Consider the following 23,117-nt stretch of genomic DNA (forward strand, 5'->3'; position numbering starts at 1 on the left):
GATCTTTCCCAGCTAACTATTGTCTTTCTAACCAGAGACAGCTTTTCCTAGCCAACCATAACGGGAAGAAAATAATGATTCATGTCCCTTTTACATCACAAACAAAAACAAAACAAAAAATTATAATTCATGTACCATAAAATTTTCACTTTAAATGTTAATTTGTTGTAAATACAGCGTATCATGGTACTCAATCGCAATTGAATCTATTAATCTCACTGGTTAGATGGTTTGCCAAAAGAGAAAGATATCAAGATAACCAGTTTGCAAACATTCCCTGGAGGACTTTACAATACAAACATCATATCTTCAAGTTCCAAATTGAAGTACACCAGCACCAATCCAACTATATTTCTACATGTACTTCACAAATTTACCATGTAAAGCTGCCAACATAATCAAAATAATCACAACTTCATACTTTAAGCACATGACACTAGATTTAAATTCCGCACTTGATTTTGATTATTTTAGACTGATCACACAAAAAATGCAGTTATCGAAAATTTTTAGTAATTGTAAAAGATATGCTGGGACAAGCATATCTCAAACATGACAGGTGCATATGATGACCCATCTAGCTTGTTACCCGATCAAAACAAACATCAGCACTACTCTGTTTATTTTCTAAACTGCCATTAATTCACCAAAGTTTCGCATCAAGAAGATAGAGCCAGCAAATAATCCAGCTGCACGTAGTAACCTCTGCCAAACCAAAGTGAAAAATGAATCAGAATGTTGCATCTAAACTAAAATTATGCATCTGACGATCAAGAAGAATGACGCCTCATAATACAATGAAGAAAATATTGACTATGACAATGTCACATAAACATCTTAAAATTAACTTCAAGAGAACAAAATCAAAATCATGCAATAAGAGGATTCAACACCAGATGTGTTACTTCGCAAGTGAAGCCCAGTATTCAAACAATAGTCAATATATCAGCTAAAAAGCATGACGATGTTTCATCTCCAGTTATCTGTAAAAAAGTGAGCGGAGAATAATTGAATAGATAACAAAAATCTTATTCTAGATGTAAAGGGAATAAAGTCTAATTCCATAGGCTCATTTTTATTAAAGGAGATTGTAGTTTTGAGAATAAAGTTTCAGCAAAGAGGAGGTTAAAGCATTTAATCAATAGATATTAAACAGAAACCAAGCGAGGAAGAAATCGATAGGAAGCATTCAGAAAAGCTGAATAGTTGAGAAACCGAGAATTTGGGTGATTGATCTCTGAAAAACACCAGTTAAAGTAGAATTATAAAACAGGGAATCGCTGAATTAAAAAGGTGCTTCTCAACAAATACCAGCTAAATTCCTCTTGATAGATCTTATCTATCCTCTTACAAATTTCTCTCTTATTGACTTTCTATCTCTCTCCCGTCTTTTATACATTTGAACACATTTATACAAGTATTCAATTACTCAACTGGAATGGCGCATCTCAACAAAGAGTTGGACAGCCAAAAATCCCGATTCATTTCTTTCTACATTGCTATTCTGCGAACAGCAAGTACTTTAGGATTATACTATTGCAGTTGTTCAATTTCCTTCCGCATGACACTTTTTCAACATCTATAATCAAATTTTGCTTCTTCTATGCTTCGCAGCCCTTGGGATTGCAACATCATAATGTGTTACGCAAGCTTCTTGATGCAAATTTTTTGGGTGCCCCACAGCAATGGGGTTGCCAGCTTCTCAAGTGCTATAAAAACTAGGTAAGTGGCCCTCTTTGATGCTTCATGAAATTGTTGTTGCAGTTTACACAAGTGCTCCACACCCTTGGGCATGTGACTTTCTTGAGAACTTGGCAACTTAGGGATGTGGCCTACATGTGTGATATACAATATTTGGGTTGCAGCCTTCTCTAGTGCTCTGCAAGATTTTACTCTTTTGTACCAAGAGCTAAATTGCTCATAACACTAAATTGCTAAATCCACCACATTTACATTCCACAACATTTGCATTTTGCCATGATGATATATCAAAGCATGCATATCACAAAATTTTGATGCAGGCCTTTGCAAGTTGTACCAACAGCAGTTCCAAAATGTTGCTATCTCTACAGCTTCCCTTGAGCTTGTGAGGCTTCCATGATTTCATTTTAACTTCAAAACCTTGCAGTTATGGGTCTTGGGAACTCCACAACTCTTTCTTAGGTAGTGTTGTAAGATAGGGACCCAATAGTTTCAATGCATGGAGGCCCATCCTAACTAATTATATCAATTAACTCAAAAGCTTAAGGCCCAACATTTTTTTAACTACAGTCAATTAACCATATCTGTCAAGGGCAATCTCATACAGAGTGGAGCTAAAAGGAATAGAGATTCCTGACACAACTCATTATCTGATAACTCAATGGAAACTTTTTTTAGATAGTGCTATAGATCAAAAGGATCAAGACTCTCGTAGGACTTGTACATTAACACAGTAGAACTACCCAAACCTCTTGTGCTTAGCATCCCTACATGCCTCCACACCATCAATTTTCAGGGGTTTTACAACTATCCCCTGGAAGGTCCTGCAATGTTATGTATCGCCACTGTATGTACTAGTCCCTACAAGGTCCAGAACTTTCTGCATACCACACCTAGTTCTCTACATCACACCACCATACATTATAACCACAAAATTTTCTGTATCATATTTTTTCCCAAGTTGCAACAACTCCTTACAATTTTTCACTTCTATGGACCATCTACAGCTTCATCAAAACCGACACAACTTTGGTAAACCAAGAGCACTTGGTAGAGATCTTTTGTTCACTGTTTGTTTTGTCTAATTTTGTGCTTTTCCAGCGAATGATTTTTTGGCCCCTTGTAATCTAATCTCAGTTATGTATTAGGGTTGTAATTAAATTCACATTAACAAATTAGGGTTTTGGGTGCTATAAAATACCTAAAGATTGTATTGTAACCAATCAAGTTAATGTGATGAGGAATATGGAGACACACCTCTAAGTTAGGTTATTTTTCCAAGTTGAGGGTTCCCAGGGTAAATATATATGTACCAGTGTTGAAAATATCGGTATCGGCAAAATATCGACGAGGGTCCTGAAAACATCTTATCGGCAATATCAGCGAAAACATCGGCAAAATATCGGAAAATATCAGCAAACATACAAAAAAAAAAAAATCAATTTTTTTCAAATTTTAAACATAGCCAATATTTTCAAAATATGGCAATATTTAACCGATATTTTCAAAATATCGTGATATTTTGCCGATATTTTCAAAATATTGTGATCTTTTCAAAACAGAAAATATCGCGATATTTACTCAGCGATATATCGTTTTGCCGAAAATATCGCGATATTATCAACACTGCTATGTACTATGTGTGACATTGTTATCATTTCTATTTTGCTTAAGAATCTATACACATTGTTTCACTTGCATAGGTTTCAAACTTTCAATTAGTATCAAAGTGAGGTTATTGGCTTCCAAGGGACACCTTTGTCGCTAAGGTTTAGCTTGTTCTCGATAGATCAAGTTTACCTTTTGTCTATGATAAACCTAGTTTCACTGAGAGATATGCAACAATGGTTCTTGTGTGAAAGATAATGGCAAGCAATTCCAAAGTCGAGATTGAGAGATTTAAAGGTAACGCTAGAGCTTCAAGCTATGGAATTTCAAAATGGAGGACCTTCTAGTAGACAAAGGATTGTGGATCGATGTAGATCCTATTACCATACTTACAAGTATGGCGGCAATACACTAGATGAAGTTGGATAAGAAGGCCAAAAGTATGATCCACTTATGCCTTTCAAATTCAATGTTGTTGAATGTTTCAAGAGAAGTTGCAGCCCAGGCATTATGGGAAGAATAGGGAATTTGTATCAATCTAATTCCATGGTAGACTAACTTTTCCTTCCAAAAAAGATGTACCTCTTAAGGATGAATGATGGTGACTATGTGGCAAAGCATCTCAATACCTTTAGCATTGTCGTAAGTTATTTGTTGTCCACTAATGATAAAATTTTCAAATAAAATAAGTGTATTAGTCTATTGTGTTCTAGATCCATGGCATAGCCTAGTTGTAGCCATTGAGAGTAATACAACCATACTCTAGCTTGATGATGCAATTGGACCCCTATTATTGGAAGACAGGAGGTGGAAAACCATGGATTGTCATACCAATGATGTCTTATTTGTAACAAGTCACTCTATAGACAAAAATAAAAATAAGTACTCATGTGGTAGATCTAAATCTCTAGCACAATCATGCTGGAAATGTCGTAAAGTTGGGCATTATATAAAAAGGATTGTAGATTCAAAAATGTTGACAAAAGCAAGGGATCTAACGATGCTCCTTCCATAGAAGGGAAGGCCTCCATAGAAGGAGGAGATGTGTACATCATGTCTACAAGTACACATTCAGATCATGTTGGATGGTTGATCTACTCAAGTGCATCTTTTCATATAACCCCTTATTGGGAGTGGTTTTGTGAATATGAGAAGTATAAGGTAGATGGTGTCTTCCTGTGAGATGACTCGACAGCCAACATCACAAGACATGGAAGGGTTTGTTTGTTGCTTAAAGATAGACAAGTAAAAACCCATCCTAATGTTCAACATATTCCAAGTTTGCCCAGAAACCTAATATCTATGAGGAAGATGGGTGATATGACAATGCAAACTCCATTTGAAAAAGATACATGCAAGATAGTTCACGGAGCAATTGTCTTGATGAGTGGAGTTCGAATTCGAACTCAATACAAGTTGTTGGGAAGCATTATCACTAATGGATGTAACAGTATCATTGTCCCTGGGAATAAAACTAATAGAACTCCTACTCTTCATGTAGAAGATTCAATGCTTTCGCATCAAAGAATGGGGCATATTGGCAAGAAGGGTCTTCTTACTTTGCATTGTAACGGTATAGTAGAAGCTACTCTTGATTGTACTTTAGATTTCAATTTGTGTGAAAAGAATCAACTGAGAAGCACTTCTAGTGCTACAAGATAAAAAGGGATCCTAGTGTTAATCGACAGTGATATGTTCAAACCTGTATATTCCATCTCTTGGAGGACCTCTATACTATGTTTCATTTGTAAATGAATTTTCTGGGAAAACATGCTTGTATTTCTTAAAGAAGAAATCTGAGGCTTTCAAAGAATTCAAATCTCTTGGAGAAAAATCGAAGAATAGTTAACTACTAATAATGGAGGAGTATTTTGTGGGAAAGATTTTGAGCAGATCGTAAACAGAAGGGATAAACATGACATTGATGGAAAAGGAAAGAAGCATGCTCAATGGTGTAGGCATAGAACAAAAATTCTAGGCAGAGGCAGTAAATACTAGATACTACATGACATTTGATCAACCAATAACATACATCAACACTGGTTGATAAAACTCCTAATGAGGCATGGAATAATAAACTGGCATTGGCCAGGGCACTGTTGCGGCCAAGTTGTAGAAGGTATTGCGAGAAAACCAGAAGCAGATAGTTAAGTACTAATAATGGAGGAGAGTTTTGTGGAAAAGATTTTGAGCAGCTCGTAAACAGAAGGAAGAACATGGCATTGATGGAAAACAAAAGAAGCATGCTCAATGGTGTATGCAAAGAACAAAAATTCTAGGCAAAGGCAATAGATACTACATTTCATTTGATCAACCAATCACATACATCAACACTGGTTGATAAAACTCCTCATGAGGTATGGACTAGTAATAAACCCTTCCTTGTACATCTCAAGATTTTTTCCTGTGATGATTATGTGCATGTTCCAAAGGAGAAAGGGAGCAAGCTAGACAATAAAGCAGAGAAAATGTATCTTCACTGATTATAGAGATGGAGTAAAAGGATACAAACTTTGGAATCTGATAGCCTGGGGTGATCTTCAAAGAAGTTAATAGTGCTCCCAATCATGAAAATAAACCAAGAGAAGGAGAACCATGGGACCAATCTTGAGATATGTTGTAAAGTCAAACAAATAGGTATAGTCCACTTGATTTTCACTCTGCCATTGTTTTATCTACTATTGAAGATTCCTAGAACAAATAGAGTTGCAATTAACTCTTGGGGCAATCTCTAGAAGAAGGCCATGGTTGATGAAATAGATACTTTGGACAAAAGCGAGGCATGGGACTTGGTCAAGTTCCCTAATGTAAGAAAACCTATTGGTAACAAATGGGTGTTCAAAAACAAGCTCAATGGAGAAGACGAAGTGAAGAAGTACAACACTCACCTAGTAGCAAAAGAATATTCCCAAGTGAAGAGAATTGACTTTGGTGAGATTTTCTCTCCTACAGCAAAATTGACTTCCATTATATTTCTATTGTCACTAGCTGCAACACTTGATCCCTAAGTTGCAAAAAACGTCTAGAAGTTTCCAAAACAGGGACGGCTTGAAACGCAATCCCCGGAAAATGGAAATGCGGCCGAAACATCATATATATATATATATATATATATATATATATACACATTATTTTGGAAGAAAAGAAAGAATGAGACATATAAATGACATTTTAGAAGGAAATCCAAATTTATATTAACTCCAACAGATGACTACATGATGAAAATATCCAAAATTAGCTTTTATAGATGAGGCATTACATCCAAGACTCCAAAATTTGCCTTTATATGTGAAGCTATATGTGCTAAAATTGAAATAAAGCATGAACTAAAGACAATCATGTCTACTTTAACATATCATTACTAATAAAACTCCTCATCCTCATCAGCAAAGAGAGAACCAGATGCTTGTTCAGCAAAAGAGGCAACTCTGCTAGTACTTCCAGTTGCACTTGCATCACCATTGGCACAAATATCAAGAGCAGAAAGAGAGAGCTCTAAATCTAGAAAGAGAACAACCACATAAAAATTGGTTTATTAGTGTGTTTTGGTGTTAGATGGGACCCACCTTTTTCCACTCCTTGAAATGGCCAAAAAAAGCCAAAAAAAACTAATTTTTCCTTTTATGCTGCCAAAAATCAGTCGATAGTACCACCCGGCGTTTTGAAATCCCAAATCGTTGTATGGTACGACCGGCGGCATTTTGGCCCCGTTTCGGTGTTTAGAGCCGTCCTCGGTACTAGTACACCACCATTTTTGGCATTTCTTGCAACATAGCTTGATCCTAAAGTAGAATAAATGGATATAAAGGCAATGTTTCGAAATGAGACCTAAAAGAAATCTACATGAACTAGACTGAAGGGTTCAAGGTGAAAATGTCCCTATATGGCTTCAAGCAATCATCAAGAATGTGGTATCAAAAGCTTGATACTTACATATTAGGTTGGCATTTGTGAGAAGCAAGTTTGATCATTGTGTATATCAAGCAAGTTGGTAATTGCTTTATTTATGTAGTATTATAATGTTGGTGATATGTTGCTAATCGAAAACAAGGATATCATCAAGAAAGTAAAGTCTCAACTATCCTCTAAGTTTGACATGACAGACCTTAGCACTTCAAAACTTATTTTAGGCATGTAGATTAATAGAGATCATGTAGATATGAATCTTTCGTCAAAACATAGGAAATATATTGATAAAATTTTACAAAGATTTAATATGCAAGCATCTAAACCAATCAAAGTTCATATTCCTGTAGGTGCAAATTTCTCTACAAAACATGCCCCAAGACACAAGAAGTAGAAGACATGGCCCATGCTCCCTATGTTAGTATTGTCCAAAAATTGCCCATGCAGTGGGAGTTTTAAGCAAATATATGTCAAAACCAAGGAAGGAGCACTAGATAGTTGTGAAGAGTCTTCAGCCATTTGTGTGGCACAACAAATTATGTAATTTACTACCAAGAAAAACCTGGACCAAACAGATTTATGTATAGGGATTTAATAATGCAGACCATATTAGAGATTCTCGAATGTAGAAGATCTACAAGCAGTTATATGTTTAACTTGTTTGGAGGACAATTAGATGGGATGTGAAAGAGACAAGTTGTAGTTTCACTTGCATCTACAAAAGTTGAATACACGGTAAACACCCATGCAAGTATACAAGTTGTTTGGTGCAAAGATTGTGTTGAAGTATTGAGTTTCTACAGCAAGGTTAGACTATGATAGACAAAATGCAATCTTTTTAGCGAAGGACCCTCCTTATCATTCCAAGTCAAATCTCTTTGTATTGTGCATGCGCCATTATTCTCTTTAGAATTGGCTTAAGAATACATACACATTCTTCACTTGCATAGGTTCAAAACTTTCAGTATGATTGGTAAGTGGGTGAACTACCTATAATTATGGAATGCATACATATATATGTGAAGAGAAATTGTGGGTCAATCTTAGCGAGGACGGCTAAACTCTAGAAAACAATATTTGCTACTAACAAACCAATGTTGGATCACAGGCTTCCTTTAACTACTAAAATTGACAAAAGCCATTTTATGTTAAAGAACAAAAAAAAAGCAAGTCACAACACACAAGCTCCATGAGAAAAGAGTCTGAAAGAACCAGATGTCATGCGAAATTGGCCAAAAAAAAATGGATCGCAGGCTTTAACTATTAAAATAGACAATAGGAATTTTATAAACAATAAAAAAAACTGATTGAATTTTGTAGCTATGATCGGTCTTCATAATAAACACTTTAGCCCTTGATTTATTTGTAAAAATAAATATGAACCACGTTCTTCATGCTATTGTCAAAAGATAAAATGTGACATGTTCTTCATGTCAGATTTAAAAGAGAAAAGTTGAGAATTTTAAATTTGAATTTTGGCTCCAAAGATGACCTGGTCAGCCTCCTACAAGACAAGTCGACCCAACTTCGAGAGGCACCGTTCAACCTCTCAAGACACTATATATACACACCATTTTCGTCCTCCTATTAGAGCAAGTAACTCAGTCTGACTGAGGCAAGCAAAAAGGACGAATCTGAAGAAGGTGTAATGTCCCCAAATTTTGGATTACTAGGTGAGGGGGTTAGGAGGGCTTTCTAGATCTTGTGTCAGCCTGGTCATAGGAGCAGGATTACTCCATTAGTGGGCCCAGAGGGTTTTAGGGGAGTTTTATGGGTCCGACTGGGATCGCTTACCATATTTCATCATTGAGATCAATTCCACATGGTTTTCTCTTGGTTCCGTTGCGTTCCGACAATTTCCGTAAAATGGCATTAATAACAGACATATTTTAATTATTTATGCTTAAAGTGTTGTCTCAAGCTGATTACTTGGAAAAACACTTTAGTGTAATAACTCATTGGAATCGGGGTGAAAAGATCTACAGGGCAGAATGATAAAAAGGGGCTTTGGGTGGCCAGTGTGACCACAGAGGCAAATTAAGCATTTTCTGACATTAAAGGTGACTTTAATTAGTTTATAAAAATCACTTTATTAAATAAAGAAAGGAAAAGTGCTTTTAAATATTTAATTGGAGGGAAAAGGTAAGTGAGTTATTAAAAAAACAAAAAGAAAAGAAAAGGGGAAGGTGAAGGTGAAAAGACAACCCTAAACTCATTAAATAAGGAAAATGAGGAGACTCTCCTCATTCGTGCATTGTGTGAGTTTGAAGAGAGAGCTCTCGGAGAGAGTTTGAAAGAGGAAGCTGAGGGTTTCGAGCCCTAGCTGCCATAGCAGACTTCGGCATTGCAACGAGACACCCTAGTTTGGGATTTGTGAGTGAAATCATTCAGATTTCAAAGTTGGGATTCAAGTGTTATCAGTTGATTTCAAGTTCTTATTTGGTATTTTATATCTAATCTTGACAGGCTGAGGAAAACCCATCAAGGCACCAAGTTTCAGATCAAGCTGGGGTCTATTTTCTAGAAGAGAAGAGCCATACCTTACCTCTAGTTCTGTGGGTCAAAGTCCTTCCTGAAGTGGTTGAGTTGCATCCAAAATAGAGGGATGAGTTTGCTCTTTTCTGCTGGCCAAATTTTGTTCACAAGAGAGCTGAGTTGTGACCAGAGGAGAGCCATATCCTTTCCATGCTTGGCTGGGTAAAACATATTCCAGAGAGGGTCCGATTTTGAAGAAATACCTATCTCTGTTGGACGCAGAACACAGAAGCATACACCTGTGCATAATATCAGTCCCTTGCTCTCACATTTTCTGATCTGTGTGGAGCTTTAAGGAGCTGTAATACTGCTGCTAATAAGAATAAGACGCTGAAACTTTCATTGCTGGAAGAGACTCAATGGTTCGATTTCTTCAAGCGGTTGTCCAATCCTTCATCTCATTCCAGATTTCATTATTTCACTGAGAACAGCCTTGCTGGAATAATTACCAGGTGCTATCTCTCTATTTGCAGCATAACTTCCAGGCAGATTTGAAGGTTGTAATGCTGGTCTGTCATGTATATATATTTCTGGGTTGCAAATAATGAATATGATGCCTCTGTACTAGCCAGACTTTCCTTATATTAATGTCTACAAATAGTTACTTGTTATCTCTTGTTATGGACTGATATTTTTAATAAAGGAAGGTGCTTTCACACTCTGATTTGTTCTGTTCAGTCTCATATAATTTATTTGCTATTGTATGCTGGAGTTTGGAGTCAGTGTTTAGAAATAACAGTCCATTGAAAACCACTGTCAGGAAACTAAAACTACTCAGAGGCACCTACAGTAAGGTGCACACCATCTGTTTGACAAAATGTCTAGCTGAAGAGTAACCAAAAAAACTCAGAAATTTGTGGTCATTTCTAAAGCGGAATCTTACAGGAGGAAAGAGAACGAATCTACTATGAATCTGTGGCAGAGTGTCTGGGCTTATCTGGACAGCAAAACCAAGTATTCCTGAGAGAAAAAGAAGGCTGAATTTGTTGGGCAACAAGTTGTCTTGTCTAGTGGGCAGTTTGACCAAGTGTGATTATGCTACAAATCAATTTGACTTTATTCCTTGATGTATCTCTGTTGAACTTGATGATTTCTCTAAGAAAAAGGGATGCTGGGTTTTTCCCCATGTGTGTTTTCCCAGGGTAAAATGTTTTGTGTTTCATAATTGGCTGATCCTACTGGCATTCTTGTTCTAATGTTGAAGATCTTCTGTGTAATTGCTTAATGATAAATGTGAATTCAAGTGAACTTAAATGAATATCATTAGAAGTAATTATCAGATAAGAAAACCTATGAAAAATCAACTTGGTTTGAGAGGAGCAGCCTTGAAGAAGCCATTATCTCTGTTTTGCAAATATATATGTCCTAGTCAAGGTTAATTATGAGGAGCGAAGCCCTAAGTGTAAGATTAAACTAGGCCGAAGCCTGACAAGGAAGACTGCAAGAGAATACCTCAGTCCTGAAACTAGGAACCGAATTACCTCAGGTAATGCACCGAATGGCCTCAGTCCTTTATAGACCGAAAAATCTCAGAACTGGTTAAAAGTGCCTCAGAAGTCCGAAATTAACCTCAGAGATCTCAGTCCAAGTTCAGAAGGCCGAAATTCTTAGGGACTGTTGCAGAGGACCAAGAGCCTCAGAAAATGGACGAAGCTTAGAAGTTCTTACTCTTTTGAAGTATTAACCTAAACGCCTCAGTAGGCCAGTCAAAATGAACATGTGTTGATAATAATTTTTGAAACCTTGTTACAACTCCAAATGAAAAATGGAAATAAGTTTGCTCCATATACTAAAGATGTTACATGCAAGAGTTATTCAAGTATGATTGGAGATCAATATCTGGATTGTGCAAATGGCAGTCTAGAACCTAGTTTGATTAGGAGCTATGATATTTTGATTTTGAGACATCTTTAGGTAAAAATCACATTGCAGAAATTTTGTCGAAGCGTTTTGAACCATCCAGTGTGGTTCATCATCAGGAAAAGATGAAGAATTAGATCTAGGCACCAGATTAAATAGAGAAGGCATCAAGAAGAGAAAGTCAACTCTAACAGTTAGATTAAAACGGCTAGTTTGAATCAAATAAAAATAATATACCCTGATACACCTCTTGATCCCCACCCTTCATACTTATCACACCTCCTACACCTTTACCCCTAGACAGGCATACCACAACTATTAAAAACAGAAATATATCTGACAATTCAATTAAAAATTCCAAAAATTTATAATAATTAGGGTCAAATTTAACCAAAGGAATAGGAGAAGGAAGCCCCAATTAAATGATAATAAACCAATATTAGGGTCAAAATTCAAAGTTATAATGAATCACTTTTGTTATCCTAATTATTATAGTTACTATTATTATCAAAGACAGAGAAATAGAATATTGAAAGGAACAAGCTAAAATATTTAAAATGCGAATCCATAAATCAGAAATTAAATGATTGATCCAATATTTGATATGGAGGGAAAGAAATATGGGACGAAGAAATTAATAAAAATAATATTAATAAGATCAAAAATAAATCAAAGGATTACATCAAGAATCAGAATAAAGATAAAAAAACAAAACAAAGATAAAAACCCAGGAGGGGATGAAAAACATAAAAAAGGAAAAAACCCGAAAAATAGAACCTAAGATGAGATGGCAGGGATCCAACGACTGCTAATCTTCCATCCATCATCTTTATTCAGATTACGAGGTCCCCTTTCGATCTCTAACGCTTCCCTAAACTTCCGGTGATGGAAATGATCAATCCTTGCAATGACCTGGGCCTCTTCAATGCATATGTGGTGTTTTGTCTTCTCAACATGTTCTGCTAATGTTGAGGAGCGGGTCCTCCCATGCTTGATGTCGGCCACATGCTCTTGAATCCTTTGATTTATTGAGCGGCCTGTCTCACCAATGTAGGGAGTCCCACATGCACATGGGATAACATAAACACCTTTCATGTTCTTAGGGTCCACAGGGTCTTTTACTAACCTTAAGGAGCTACGAATGGTGTTTAGGGGCCTAAAGGTCGAGGGAACCTTATGTTTCCTTAGGATCTTTGCAATCTTATCGGTGGTCCCTTGGATAAATGGAAGATGCACCCCTGTATTCCGATCTTTAGGTTCATTTTTAACCTTAGGACCTTTATCAGCTTTAAGGAAAGCATTTAGACATTGGTGCCTACTATATCCATTATTTCTAAACACATTCAAGAGATGGGTCTTTTCATCATTAAGGTGGTTCTCATCATAAACTCTTAAAGCACGAGTAGCCAAGGTGTTTAGAACACCCAGCTTTTGAGCAGGGAAATGATGGGACTTAGCATGAAGGTATTGCTCCGTGTGGGTTTTCTTCCGAAAAACTTGGTGGGAAAAAGAACCATCAACCTTCTTTGAAATAAGGACATCAAGGAAAGGAAGGCTACCATTAATTTCACATTCCATGGTAAACTTAATGGAGCTAGATAGATTATTAAGATGCTGGAAAAAGAGATCCAAATTTTCCCAACCATGGGGCCATATGACGCATGTGTCATCCACAAACCTCTTCCACAGCTTTGGTTTGAATTGAGTTGAGGCTAGGGCTTTAGATTCAAAGTCCTCCATGAACAAATTAGCTACAATAGGGGAAGGGGGGAACCCATTGCAACACCACATGTTTGTTCATAGAATTCACCCTCGAAGCTGGAGAAAGTAGACGTGAGACAGATTTTGACTAATTTAACAGTATCTGGATCCGTGATGCACTTTATGACCTCAATGGCCTCATTAATAGGGATATTAGTGTAAAGGGAGACTACATCGAAACTTACAAGAATATCCCTAAGATCAAGCTTAATACCTTTTAATTCATTGACAAACGATGAAGAGTCCTTGACAAAGGACTCTGTAAGGCCAACAAGAGGTTTAAGCTTTTGGACAAGATACTTAGCTTCATGGCACAATCAGTTATGGTATGCCTCAAACAGTGAAGCACAACTGCAGGAATTCACAAATTCAGATAGGGCAGAGAGTGCAAAAGATAGAAAAAGTTCATCCGGATATTGCTTTAGTTTGGGCTCCGTTATGACTTCTTGGATGAGTAGGAAGTTGTCATTTGTCACACTCAGTATCGCAGAGGCCGAGTGTATTGCAACTAGTTTAGCAAGCGAAGAAGCAGTATGGCTTTAGAGGCTTACTTGCAATCTTGCAGGATTGTCTTGATCAGGAAAAGGTGATGACCATGATGACAGGTTGAAGCATGGTGAGAACTAGTACCAAGACATGGTACAAAAGAGAGCAATGTGACTTCAGTACTATTCTATAGTCAAGCAAATTGCTGACAAAGCTTTTGTTCCAGGATGAAGTTTGAATACTTCAAGGACAAGCTTGGAGTGTTTGAGCATGTATCTCAACATCTAGGACAGTCATTCTCCCTGGGTCAGGGTGACCAAGATCAGGGAAAATGGTCCAGAGTGATAGCATCAGGGACAAACATTCTCCCTATGTCAACTATGTTGATCGGATTAGGTAGAATGGTCTAGTAAAGGATAGTCATTCTTCATGTGTCAACTATGTTGACCAAATTAGGGAGAATGGTGTGATAGAGGACAGTCATACTTCCCGTGTCAAGCACACTGACCAGAATTAGGAAGAATGGTCATAGAGGCCCAAGATCACTCAGTTGAGTAGGTGCCTTTTAGTGAGCTCATTTAGCATCAAGCCCAAAGTTACTCAGATAGTGTGGCCTTTGGAGATTCACCATGTGTCAAAGATATTGACCATAATGATGGTGAACCAAGACTAGTCTGTATACCATGTGTCAAATAGACCGAAATTATGGTGATTAGTTGATGTTAATGATGTACCATGTGTTAGGAGTACCAACCATAATTATGGTGAAGATACACCATAGGTCAGAAACACTTATGTAAAGAACAAAGTTCGTATACACAACAATAATCTTCATAATACTTTGAAGACAAAGACATCCATTGCAGGACAAGTAATTGTCTATTAAATATTATATAAAAGAATTGATGTGATGATTACAAATGAGGGTGAGGGCCTACATATATACCTAGGCAAGTACCTCTTCACAAATGGTCATGTCCTTAGAGACATGCCTTTCCAATACTAATTAATTAATCATTATTACAGTTATCATTATTATTTATATTTATATTATTTTATATATATATATATATATTATTCATAACAACTGACCAAAATTATGGTGACCTACAGATGTTGTTGATTTAACATGTGTTAGTTGTTGAACAAAACCTTTTCTTAAAGAAATTTGTCAACATGAGAACATCCAAATAGTCATTATGAATACCTCTATAGCTAAGAGGGGGTGTCGAATTTTGTAGCTATGGTTGATCTTCATAATAAACACTTTAGCCCTTGATGTATTTGTAACAATAAATATGAAGCATGTTCTTCATGCTATACTCAAAAGATAAAATATATGACATGTTCTTCATGTCTGATTTAAAAGAGAAAAAATTGTGAATTTTAAATTTGAATTTTGGCTCCAAAGATGACCTGGTCAACCCTCCTACAAGACAGGTCGACTCAGCTTCTAAAGGCGCCCAATCAGCCTCTCAAGACACTATATACACACCATTTCGTCGAACATTCGACCTCTCAAGACACTACATACACACCATTTCGTCGGACATTCAGCCTCTCATGACACTACATACACACCATTTCGTCATACATTCAGCCTCTCAAGACACTACATACACACCATTTCGTTGAACATTCGGCCTCTCAAGGCAAGCAAAGAAGGCAAATCCGAGGAAGGAAATAAAATGAATCTAGGACGAATCTATGGCAAAGTGTCTAGGCTTATGTGGGCAACAAAGCCGAGTCTTCCTGAGAGAAGAAGGCAGGGTTTGTTGGGCAAAAGGTTGTCTTGTCTAGTGAGCAATTTGACTAAGTGTGGCCATGCCACTAGTTAGTTTGACTTTATGACTTGAGGTATCTCTGTTGAACTTGATGATTTCACTAAGAAAAAGGGTTGTTGGGTTTTCCCCATGTAGGTTTTTAGCAAGGTAAAATGCTTTGTGTTTATTATATGGTTGATCTCACTGTCATTCTTGTTCTGACGTTGAAGATCTTCTGTGTGATTGTTTAATGATAAATGTGAATTCAAGTGAACTTAAATGAATATCATCAAAAGTAATTATCAAATAAGAATACCTATGAAAAATCAACAATCACAACACACAAACACCACAAGCAAAGTGTCTAAATGAGACTAAAAGCCTTGGAAACTAAGAACCTTCAATACTTAGTACAAAAATGCCTCAATGGCTTTAACCAAAATAGCCATGAGGACACTAAATTATTGGCATTCCTCTTGACAAAATGGGACATGTAGGGTTTTACGAGTAATGTCAACTACCTCTCGTCCAAGTCACAATTTATTCTACATTTTGAACTTAAAAGTTTCATATTGATTGAACCTTTACTCTATGGTGTTAACAGTAAAGAAACAAAAGGAACCTACCTTTTCAAATTTTTAATTCATGAAATTATTTTTCATGGTCATCAACATGCCTGTGATAATTAGCAATCACATTTCCATATAATTCTTATCATGACATTGTTTCAAACGATATCCCCTCCCTATCAACATATATTGATTAGAGACCAAAAATCTTTATGCCATATAGAGCTAATCATCCTCAAGTGTCACCCATTTAAGTAGTAGAGTGGGCCTAAATCTTATGTTATCCATGGCCTTTCCCATTAATAATGCAAACTAGTTACCTAACTAGCCCAAAAGATGGCAAGTTCCTGTATTATTTTTTGTCTTTTCAAATTCATTGTTGGCCTAGTGAAACCGGATAGAGTGTGACCTTTGTCATATAGTAGTGGGAAAGCTTCTAATAGCTATCTCATCACCAAAAAAATTATCATCATTATGAAAAATTCCAAGACAACAAAAGGGAGTGATAATTGTTCTACCAAAGACTTCACAAACTCTTGTATCTGAAGTTTGCCGCAAGGTAAATTATGCAATTAACCCCTCTATAATGTGGATTTTTTGTTGAATAATATGATTTTATGTATAATGCTTATAGGAAGGAAACCTTGGTAGAGTATTTTGTAGCGTGAATTTGCCCTAAATCTATCATTCGCGTTTGGGTTATGGAAGCTTGGAAGCCTTTTTCACTGTCATTCTCTATAAACAAAAAGTCTTACAAAAGGCCCTTCCCTTTTTCAATTCACTAAAAACCTGAATGACAAAAATGTTGAGACAAGGGCCTTGTCTCTATAATAACATATCTTAGTGGTCATCTCTACCTACTCCGAGGAATTCTCAACTAACCCAGTCACTCAAGTTTCCATCCCAATCTACGTGGGGTTCCAAAACCTACCAATGCAAATGTGCCCCTTTCTTTAAGTAAATCTCAACCCTAATACATGAGCCAAATAGGTTTCTCAACCCTAAGCCCCAACATAGGGATTGTATCAAAGCCAGCTTGTCAAAAGATCTAGAGTGTGTCCACATCAATGTTGGTGACAATGTTCACCACCGAGCGATGTGGTATATTAACCTCCCCACCACCTGTGCTTGTTACTACAACCCAGATCACCATATTCATTTCTATTGCCTGAAAAACCAATGTAAGACATAGCAAACCCTAAACCCCACTTTTGTCAACCACCCAAGGCCCCATTGATGCCCAAACACATGACACAACATGGGGGGCGAGCTCAAGTGTTGCATAAAAACAAAGGGAACATGCCAAGGGTTGTGCACAACAGGCACTACACCCACCAAGTCGCCCTAGCCTCCAACTCTTCTAACATGGAAAACAATGCCTAAGAGCTCTAGTCGTTTTCAACATTAAAAGATGTGCAAGGCTCAATCCCCCCTACCTATGTTGCACCCATAAGAGGAGATGAACAATAACCTAAGTCATCGGACACGTCCCTCCCCCCACGTGTCGCGAATCTTGCGTGTCCAACATGATTTGAGCCTGACATGTGTCATATTCATAAGACACGAGTTTGACTCGTGTTGGACACGAGCCCTACTGGTGTCTTGAATTTTGGACCTATCCTATGAAAAAAATACCCTGAAATTCATTTATTGCCCCATACGCACTTAACCATAAGATTGGAGCTCTGGAAGGTTTTGAAGTGAAACTATGGGAAACTAAGCAATGTTAGAAGGGATTCCAAGTGTTGGGAAGTGCTTTGTCTAGGCCCTGCTAATGTTATTATTGGTAATGTTCCTTTATATTTCATTTTCATCCTTTTACTTAAACTTTTAACATTACCATGAAATGACTCGGGATGTTTGGGAGTCGTTTACACCTCATTGGATTTCATACGTATAAAGTAGAATTTTAGATCCCATTAAAAATCTAACAAACTTAACAGTTTTCAAGATTTTGGTATTGGGGGGATTATAATGTTTCCATTGAAATTTGTCATGTATGAGGTTATGGAACTAGTATTTAATTAAGAGGACCAAGCCCTCTGTGTAACTTGATGTTGGTAGCATTGATTGTTGAACTCCTTTATCATGACCATAGTAAAAATACACCCATCATTCAAACAGAATCTCGATTTGACGTGTAGAGCTTTTTCTATCTCATTTTAATGCTTAGAGGGTGATGTTGATGATGAGGATCCCAATATAGGCAATGGTTTTGATAATATATAGTACTAGTTATTTGTTGTAGCATGATTTTTTTTGGACTATACATGGATTGCATTTGCACTCAATGTTATTATGGTTATATGCATTAATTGTGTATTGACCTTGTATCATCCACATCTAAATGTTTTATATATTTCATATGTTATGTGTAATTCACTCATTTTTTATATTTTTTAATATATAATATATAACGTGTCCTTCGTGTCCTATTCTGGGGGGTCGTGTGTCATGTGTCTTGTGTCCTCCTATCAGGTGACTTAGTCAACAACCTACCCAAAAGGCCATGGCCCATATGTATCCTAGGTTATTTGATCCAAAAAAAGACACCAATTTCCAACTCCAACTCTTTTGATGCCCTTCGTGGTCTCGATGATAATGAGGAGGAGATAAAAGATATTCTAAGTTCTCAATGAAGTTTGTCTCCTAGAATGTTTGAGGCTTAAGAAAACCTAGTACAAAAATGCCTTCTTAAACTTTAACCAAAACTTCCAAAAGGCCATTATCAATATTAATGTCATTTCTCTTGATAATTATTGACACCTAATCATCAAGATTGGGTGAATAAATACAATTGATGTAAATAAATAATAAGAAATATGAACAGTCATCGGGAGATGAAGTGAACAGTCTCCTCATGTATATAATAAAGGCCAACCTGAAGGAATAATATGAATTGATTTGGTGGAGTTACTGCCTGGCCTGACCTGGTATCAGAGCAGGTCCTATTTTTAGTATTCCTGCCTGTGTAACTCCATTTTTCTGCCTATTTTCCTGTTCTACCCATATTTTAGAACTGACACCCCTGACCTGGTGTTTCTGGGAAAACTATTGTCTTGTCAAATGACTAGCCCTCTAGGTTTGGCAGCTACCCTAGAAACAACAGTTTAAAGCAATTCAACGATTTCTTCTATGTGTAACAGATAAGAGAAATCTCCAAGTGGAATGGCACTAACCAAACCCCATGGATGACTCACATCCTTGCACACATCTATAAATGGATCTCCAATTCAAGAGATCTAGAGGCTAGAATCTTGTGAATTGCAAGGAAGTGCTGATAGTTTGTAATTGAGTAAAGAGCATTGTATTGTTGGTGTGATCTTGCTATTTCATGAGGTGAAGAGGGATTGAAGCTGAGAGGATGATGCTGGATTAGACAACTGGGTTGTAATTCTCCCTTCTGTTAATAAAGTTCTTCAAGTTTTCTTCCATATGATTGTGCAATTGTGAATGTTATCATTTGTTCATTATATATCTGATTCTGTAATGTTTATGTTGTAATAGATCACGATGCTTTGACAGTTCTTTGTTGTTGTACTTGTGCAGGTACTCTCAAAGCGTGTTAAGTACGGGGAGGAGTTGCGAGCTCTGTCAAGGGGGAGAGAGATCAAGCAATGGATTAAGCGGAAGTTCCACGTTGGTTCCATTATCTTTCTTTTATCTATTACACATAGAAGAAATCGTTGAATTGCTTTAAACTGTTGTTTCTAGGGTAGCTGCCAAACCTAGAGGGCTAGTCGTTCAACAAGACACTAGTTTTCCCAGAAACAAATTGGCGACTCCACTGGGGAAGAACAGATGTTTGTTTGTTGTTATTGTTTGTTTTATAAACTATAGACAAAGCCTGAAGTCAGCCAAGTAGCCTTCAAACTGCTCTTGCTCTGCAATTGCATAGTAGATGAATGCTGCTTCAGTCAATCTCTGGTTTAGTTTATGAATTAAACATTTGACTTACAAGCACATCTAGATGCCCTTTTGGTAGCTCAGTAACCTCTCAAGACATTCCTTCATACTTTGCTCTTTACTGTTCATCAACACTCAACTTAACTCATTGAAAACAGCTGCACATCTGAGCCAAAACCCATTTCAGTTGTGCCCCCTGGACCATCGCATTGTCTTCCACTGTAACCCAGTATGCATCGCACTTCCCGAGTGTAGTAAGTGTGATGCATCCCTATTTCTGTGAAGCCCAGGTGCGATGACTGACTGAACTCTTTTTCCATTCTAGAAATTGAGGGTTTTTGACCTTATGAATAGTGTCTCCTTTCTGAAGCCTACTTGCATCACATAGATCAGCCTCAATTAGATTAGGATTAGTGAATGTTTTTGTGTATTTGTTCATCATTTTCAATTCTTTGTCGAAAAATTGTTTAAATCGATTTGTCGCTTTGATACAAAAAGTGTCGTAATTGTCGTTTTGTGTCAAAAAGAGAAGTGTTGTGAATTCTTCCTTCCCTTGATAGTCGATTGAACTTTTCTTCGTGTATTTGGTTTGATTTGTTTATATTCAAAGTGTCGAAAACAATTTATTCAAAATTGAAAAGTGTCGTGGAGTCTTCCTTTCTCTTTTGAAGAAGAAATTGTCGAAAATGTCATTTTGACTAAAATATTTCAAATCGTTGTTGCATTTAGTTTTCCTTTTTGGCATTTTTCACATTAAGGAGAACGAACACAAATACATGCATTTGCATTTAGCATTTTTTTGGTTTGTGTGCGAAAAAATGATTTAGGAAAATGCACTAGTGTGTGCTCTTTGTTCTTTGTTTGAAAGAATTGTAATCTTCTTTCCCTAATAGCTAGGATTTTCATTGTTCAAAATAAACAAAGATTGTTTATCATTATAGATTGCATTTTAGGAATTTCAAATCATCATCACGCGGTGAACCATTGAAAGGCAAACTCTAAACAAGATCAACTTTAAAATAAATTTCAATGAACCTAACAACGCTTTGGAACTTAACGCAACATATCTAGAGGTCTAGGCTAGAGACGTGTTCCGGCGTCGTTAAAACTAGTAACTATCATTTTCATTGAAGGTTGGGTGATTCCTCCTCCTTGATACGACACGTGCTAGCACGGACTTGTGCTCCCCGTACCGTCGCGTATGTATTGGGAGACCACAATAGGCTTAAATCATTTATCCATAGTGAGCCAAGTCTGCTGCCTTATTGATCACAATGCACTGAACACAACATTCGAGAAGATTAACTGCCGTACATAAGTCCTTGGTAATTTCTCTTTAATTTATCACCAAGGTGTATATTGCAGTTTTGCGATTGGTTTGGTAATCCCTCTGTCTAGATTTTCCAGAGTAGTCACTTTCAATCCTTTTCGACTCTTTAAAAAAAAGGTCCATTTGAGCACTTGTCCTTTCAGTCTCATTAAAAATCGAAGGAGACTAGAGTCATCTTTAGCTTTTTCTCAACTCTTAAAAAATGAAAAAGCAAAGTGTCATAGCGTCTTTAAAATTAATTGAATTCGCAATAACATCCCTATTCCTTAGTTGATCCTAAGTTGAGATATATGGAGACAAATCCAGAATCCACCAATCAAGGAATCCCTTTTGAGGGGAATCTAGTCCTTTTCCTTCTTGGGGAAATATTGGTGCTCCTTATATGGCTACATTATCCCTTCCAGGACTTACCATTGGCCTGCCAGTATGGCTGTTTTCAACCTCTGTGGTTCAAAATGTCACGATTTCTCCACAATCGAGCATACCTCTAGTTGATCCTGAATCGAGCAGACCTCTAGTTGATCCTAAAATTGACCCTTCGCCTTCTTCCTCGTTTGTTTCTTCCTCCCCTTCTTCCTCTTCGCTTGGTGAAAGTAGTGATACTAGTAACCAGGTGGCTAAGAAGAAGAAGAAAGGGAAGGAGAAAAAGAAGAAGCCAATTCAGCAAGGGGGCAACCAAGCAACCATTGCTTTGAAGGCATCATCTAGCGAAAATTCGCCCATTAAACTTCCCAAAGCTAAATTTCCATGCATAATTTGTGCAAGAGACCATTTTCATCGAGATTGTCCTTGCTTTCCTCGGATCTTGAAAGAATGGTCTCCCCGTTCACACCATCCCATGTCATCAACTTCTGGAGATCATGTTGGTAACACACCTTCAACTAGTGATAGTAAAGTTCATGGACAGAGGAGAAAAGTTAAGTTTCCATGTAGGTTATGTGAAGGTAACCATTCCCTTCACCTTTGTCCCTTTTTGGATGAAGCCAAAAGAGTATTGGATAATCGTCCTGCTTCACCGCAGCGACTCCCATCTGGTTACAAGAAACTCTCCCTAAGTCCTTTACTAGTTGAAAAACCGACTGACTTAAATCAACCGTCGGTCGAAACCACTCTCTCTGAAAGTGAATCTTATGAGTCTATACTTGACCAAAGTCAATAGGTCAAGGTAAAAGTTGACCCAATTTCACCTTCAGCTAATCGTACCTTTCCTGAAGAGAGTGGAAATGATACCGTTCAAGTTCCTTATGTTACTTCGGATTCTAACAAACTTGGGGGCAATCCGCCTGTTCCATCAAGACATGAGAAAAACCTTTCAGTTCTTGTAACGCAAGGGGTCAATCCTCCCATTTCTTCGGTACCCCCTCCAAGCAGTTTAGCCACTTCCTTTGATTGGAATCGTCTAGCAAGATCTCGCCTTCCTTCTTATGTACCTTTCCGAATCATAGTACAAGTTTGTAAAATGATCATGTATGGCGCTATTATAGATGAAGGTGCATCAGTAAGTATCATTTCCTCAACTGCTTGGAAAGCGCTTCGTTCGCCATCGCTTATGCCTGTTACACAGAATCCGTTAGGCTTTAACAAAGGAACCAGTCGACCGTTAGGGATCCTTCCTAAGTTACCTATTACTTTGGGAAGGAAAACCGTTCATCTGAACGTGATGGTAATCCCAGGACCGTTGGACTACAATTT

At 37.2% G+C, this 23,117-nt stretch overlaps 1 protein-coding gene across 2 annotated transcripts in view; it reads right to left on the minus strand.

The window, feature by feature from the left end:
• Positions 1-437: 437 nt before the first annotated feature.
• Positions 438-23,117, minus strand: part of LOC149263952 (mitochondrial import receptor subunit TOM5 homolog) — a 35,467-nt gene continuing 12,787 nt past the window's right edge. For both annotated transcript variants that reach the window (XM_089427010.1, XM_089427005.1), the window contains one exon: positions 438-705. In XM_089427010.1, coding sequence (XP_089283136.1) covers positions 628-705 — 78 coding nt within the window. In that variant the 3' untranslated portion in view covers positions 438-627. The remainder of the gene's footprint in view (positions 706-23,117) is intronic.

Source organism: Pinus tabuliformis, chromosome 6 (genome assembly GCF_031772625.1).
Source record: "Pinus tabuliformis cultivar Carrire ecotype Pingquan chromosome 6, CPIR1, whole genome shotgun sequence".
In the NCBI taxonomy this organism is placed as follows: domain Eukaryota; kingdom Viridiplantae; phylum Streptophyta; class Pinopsida; order Pinales; family Pinaceae; genus Pinus; species Pinus tabuliformis.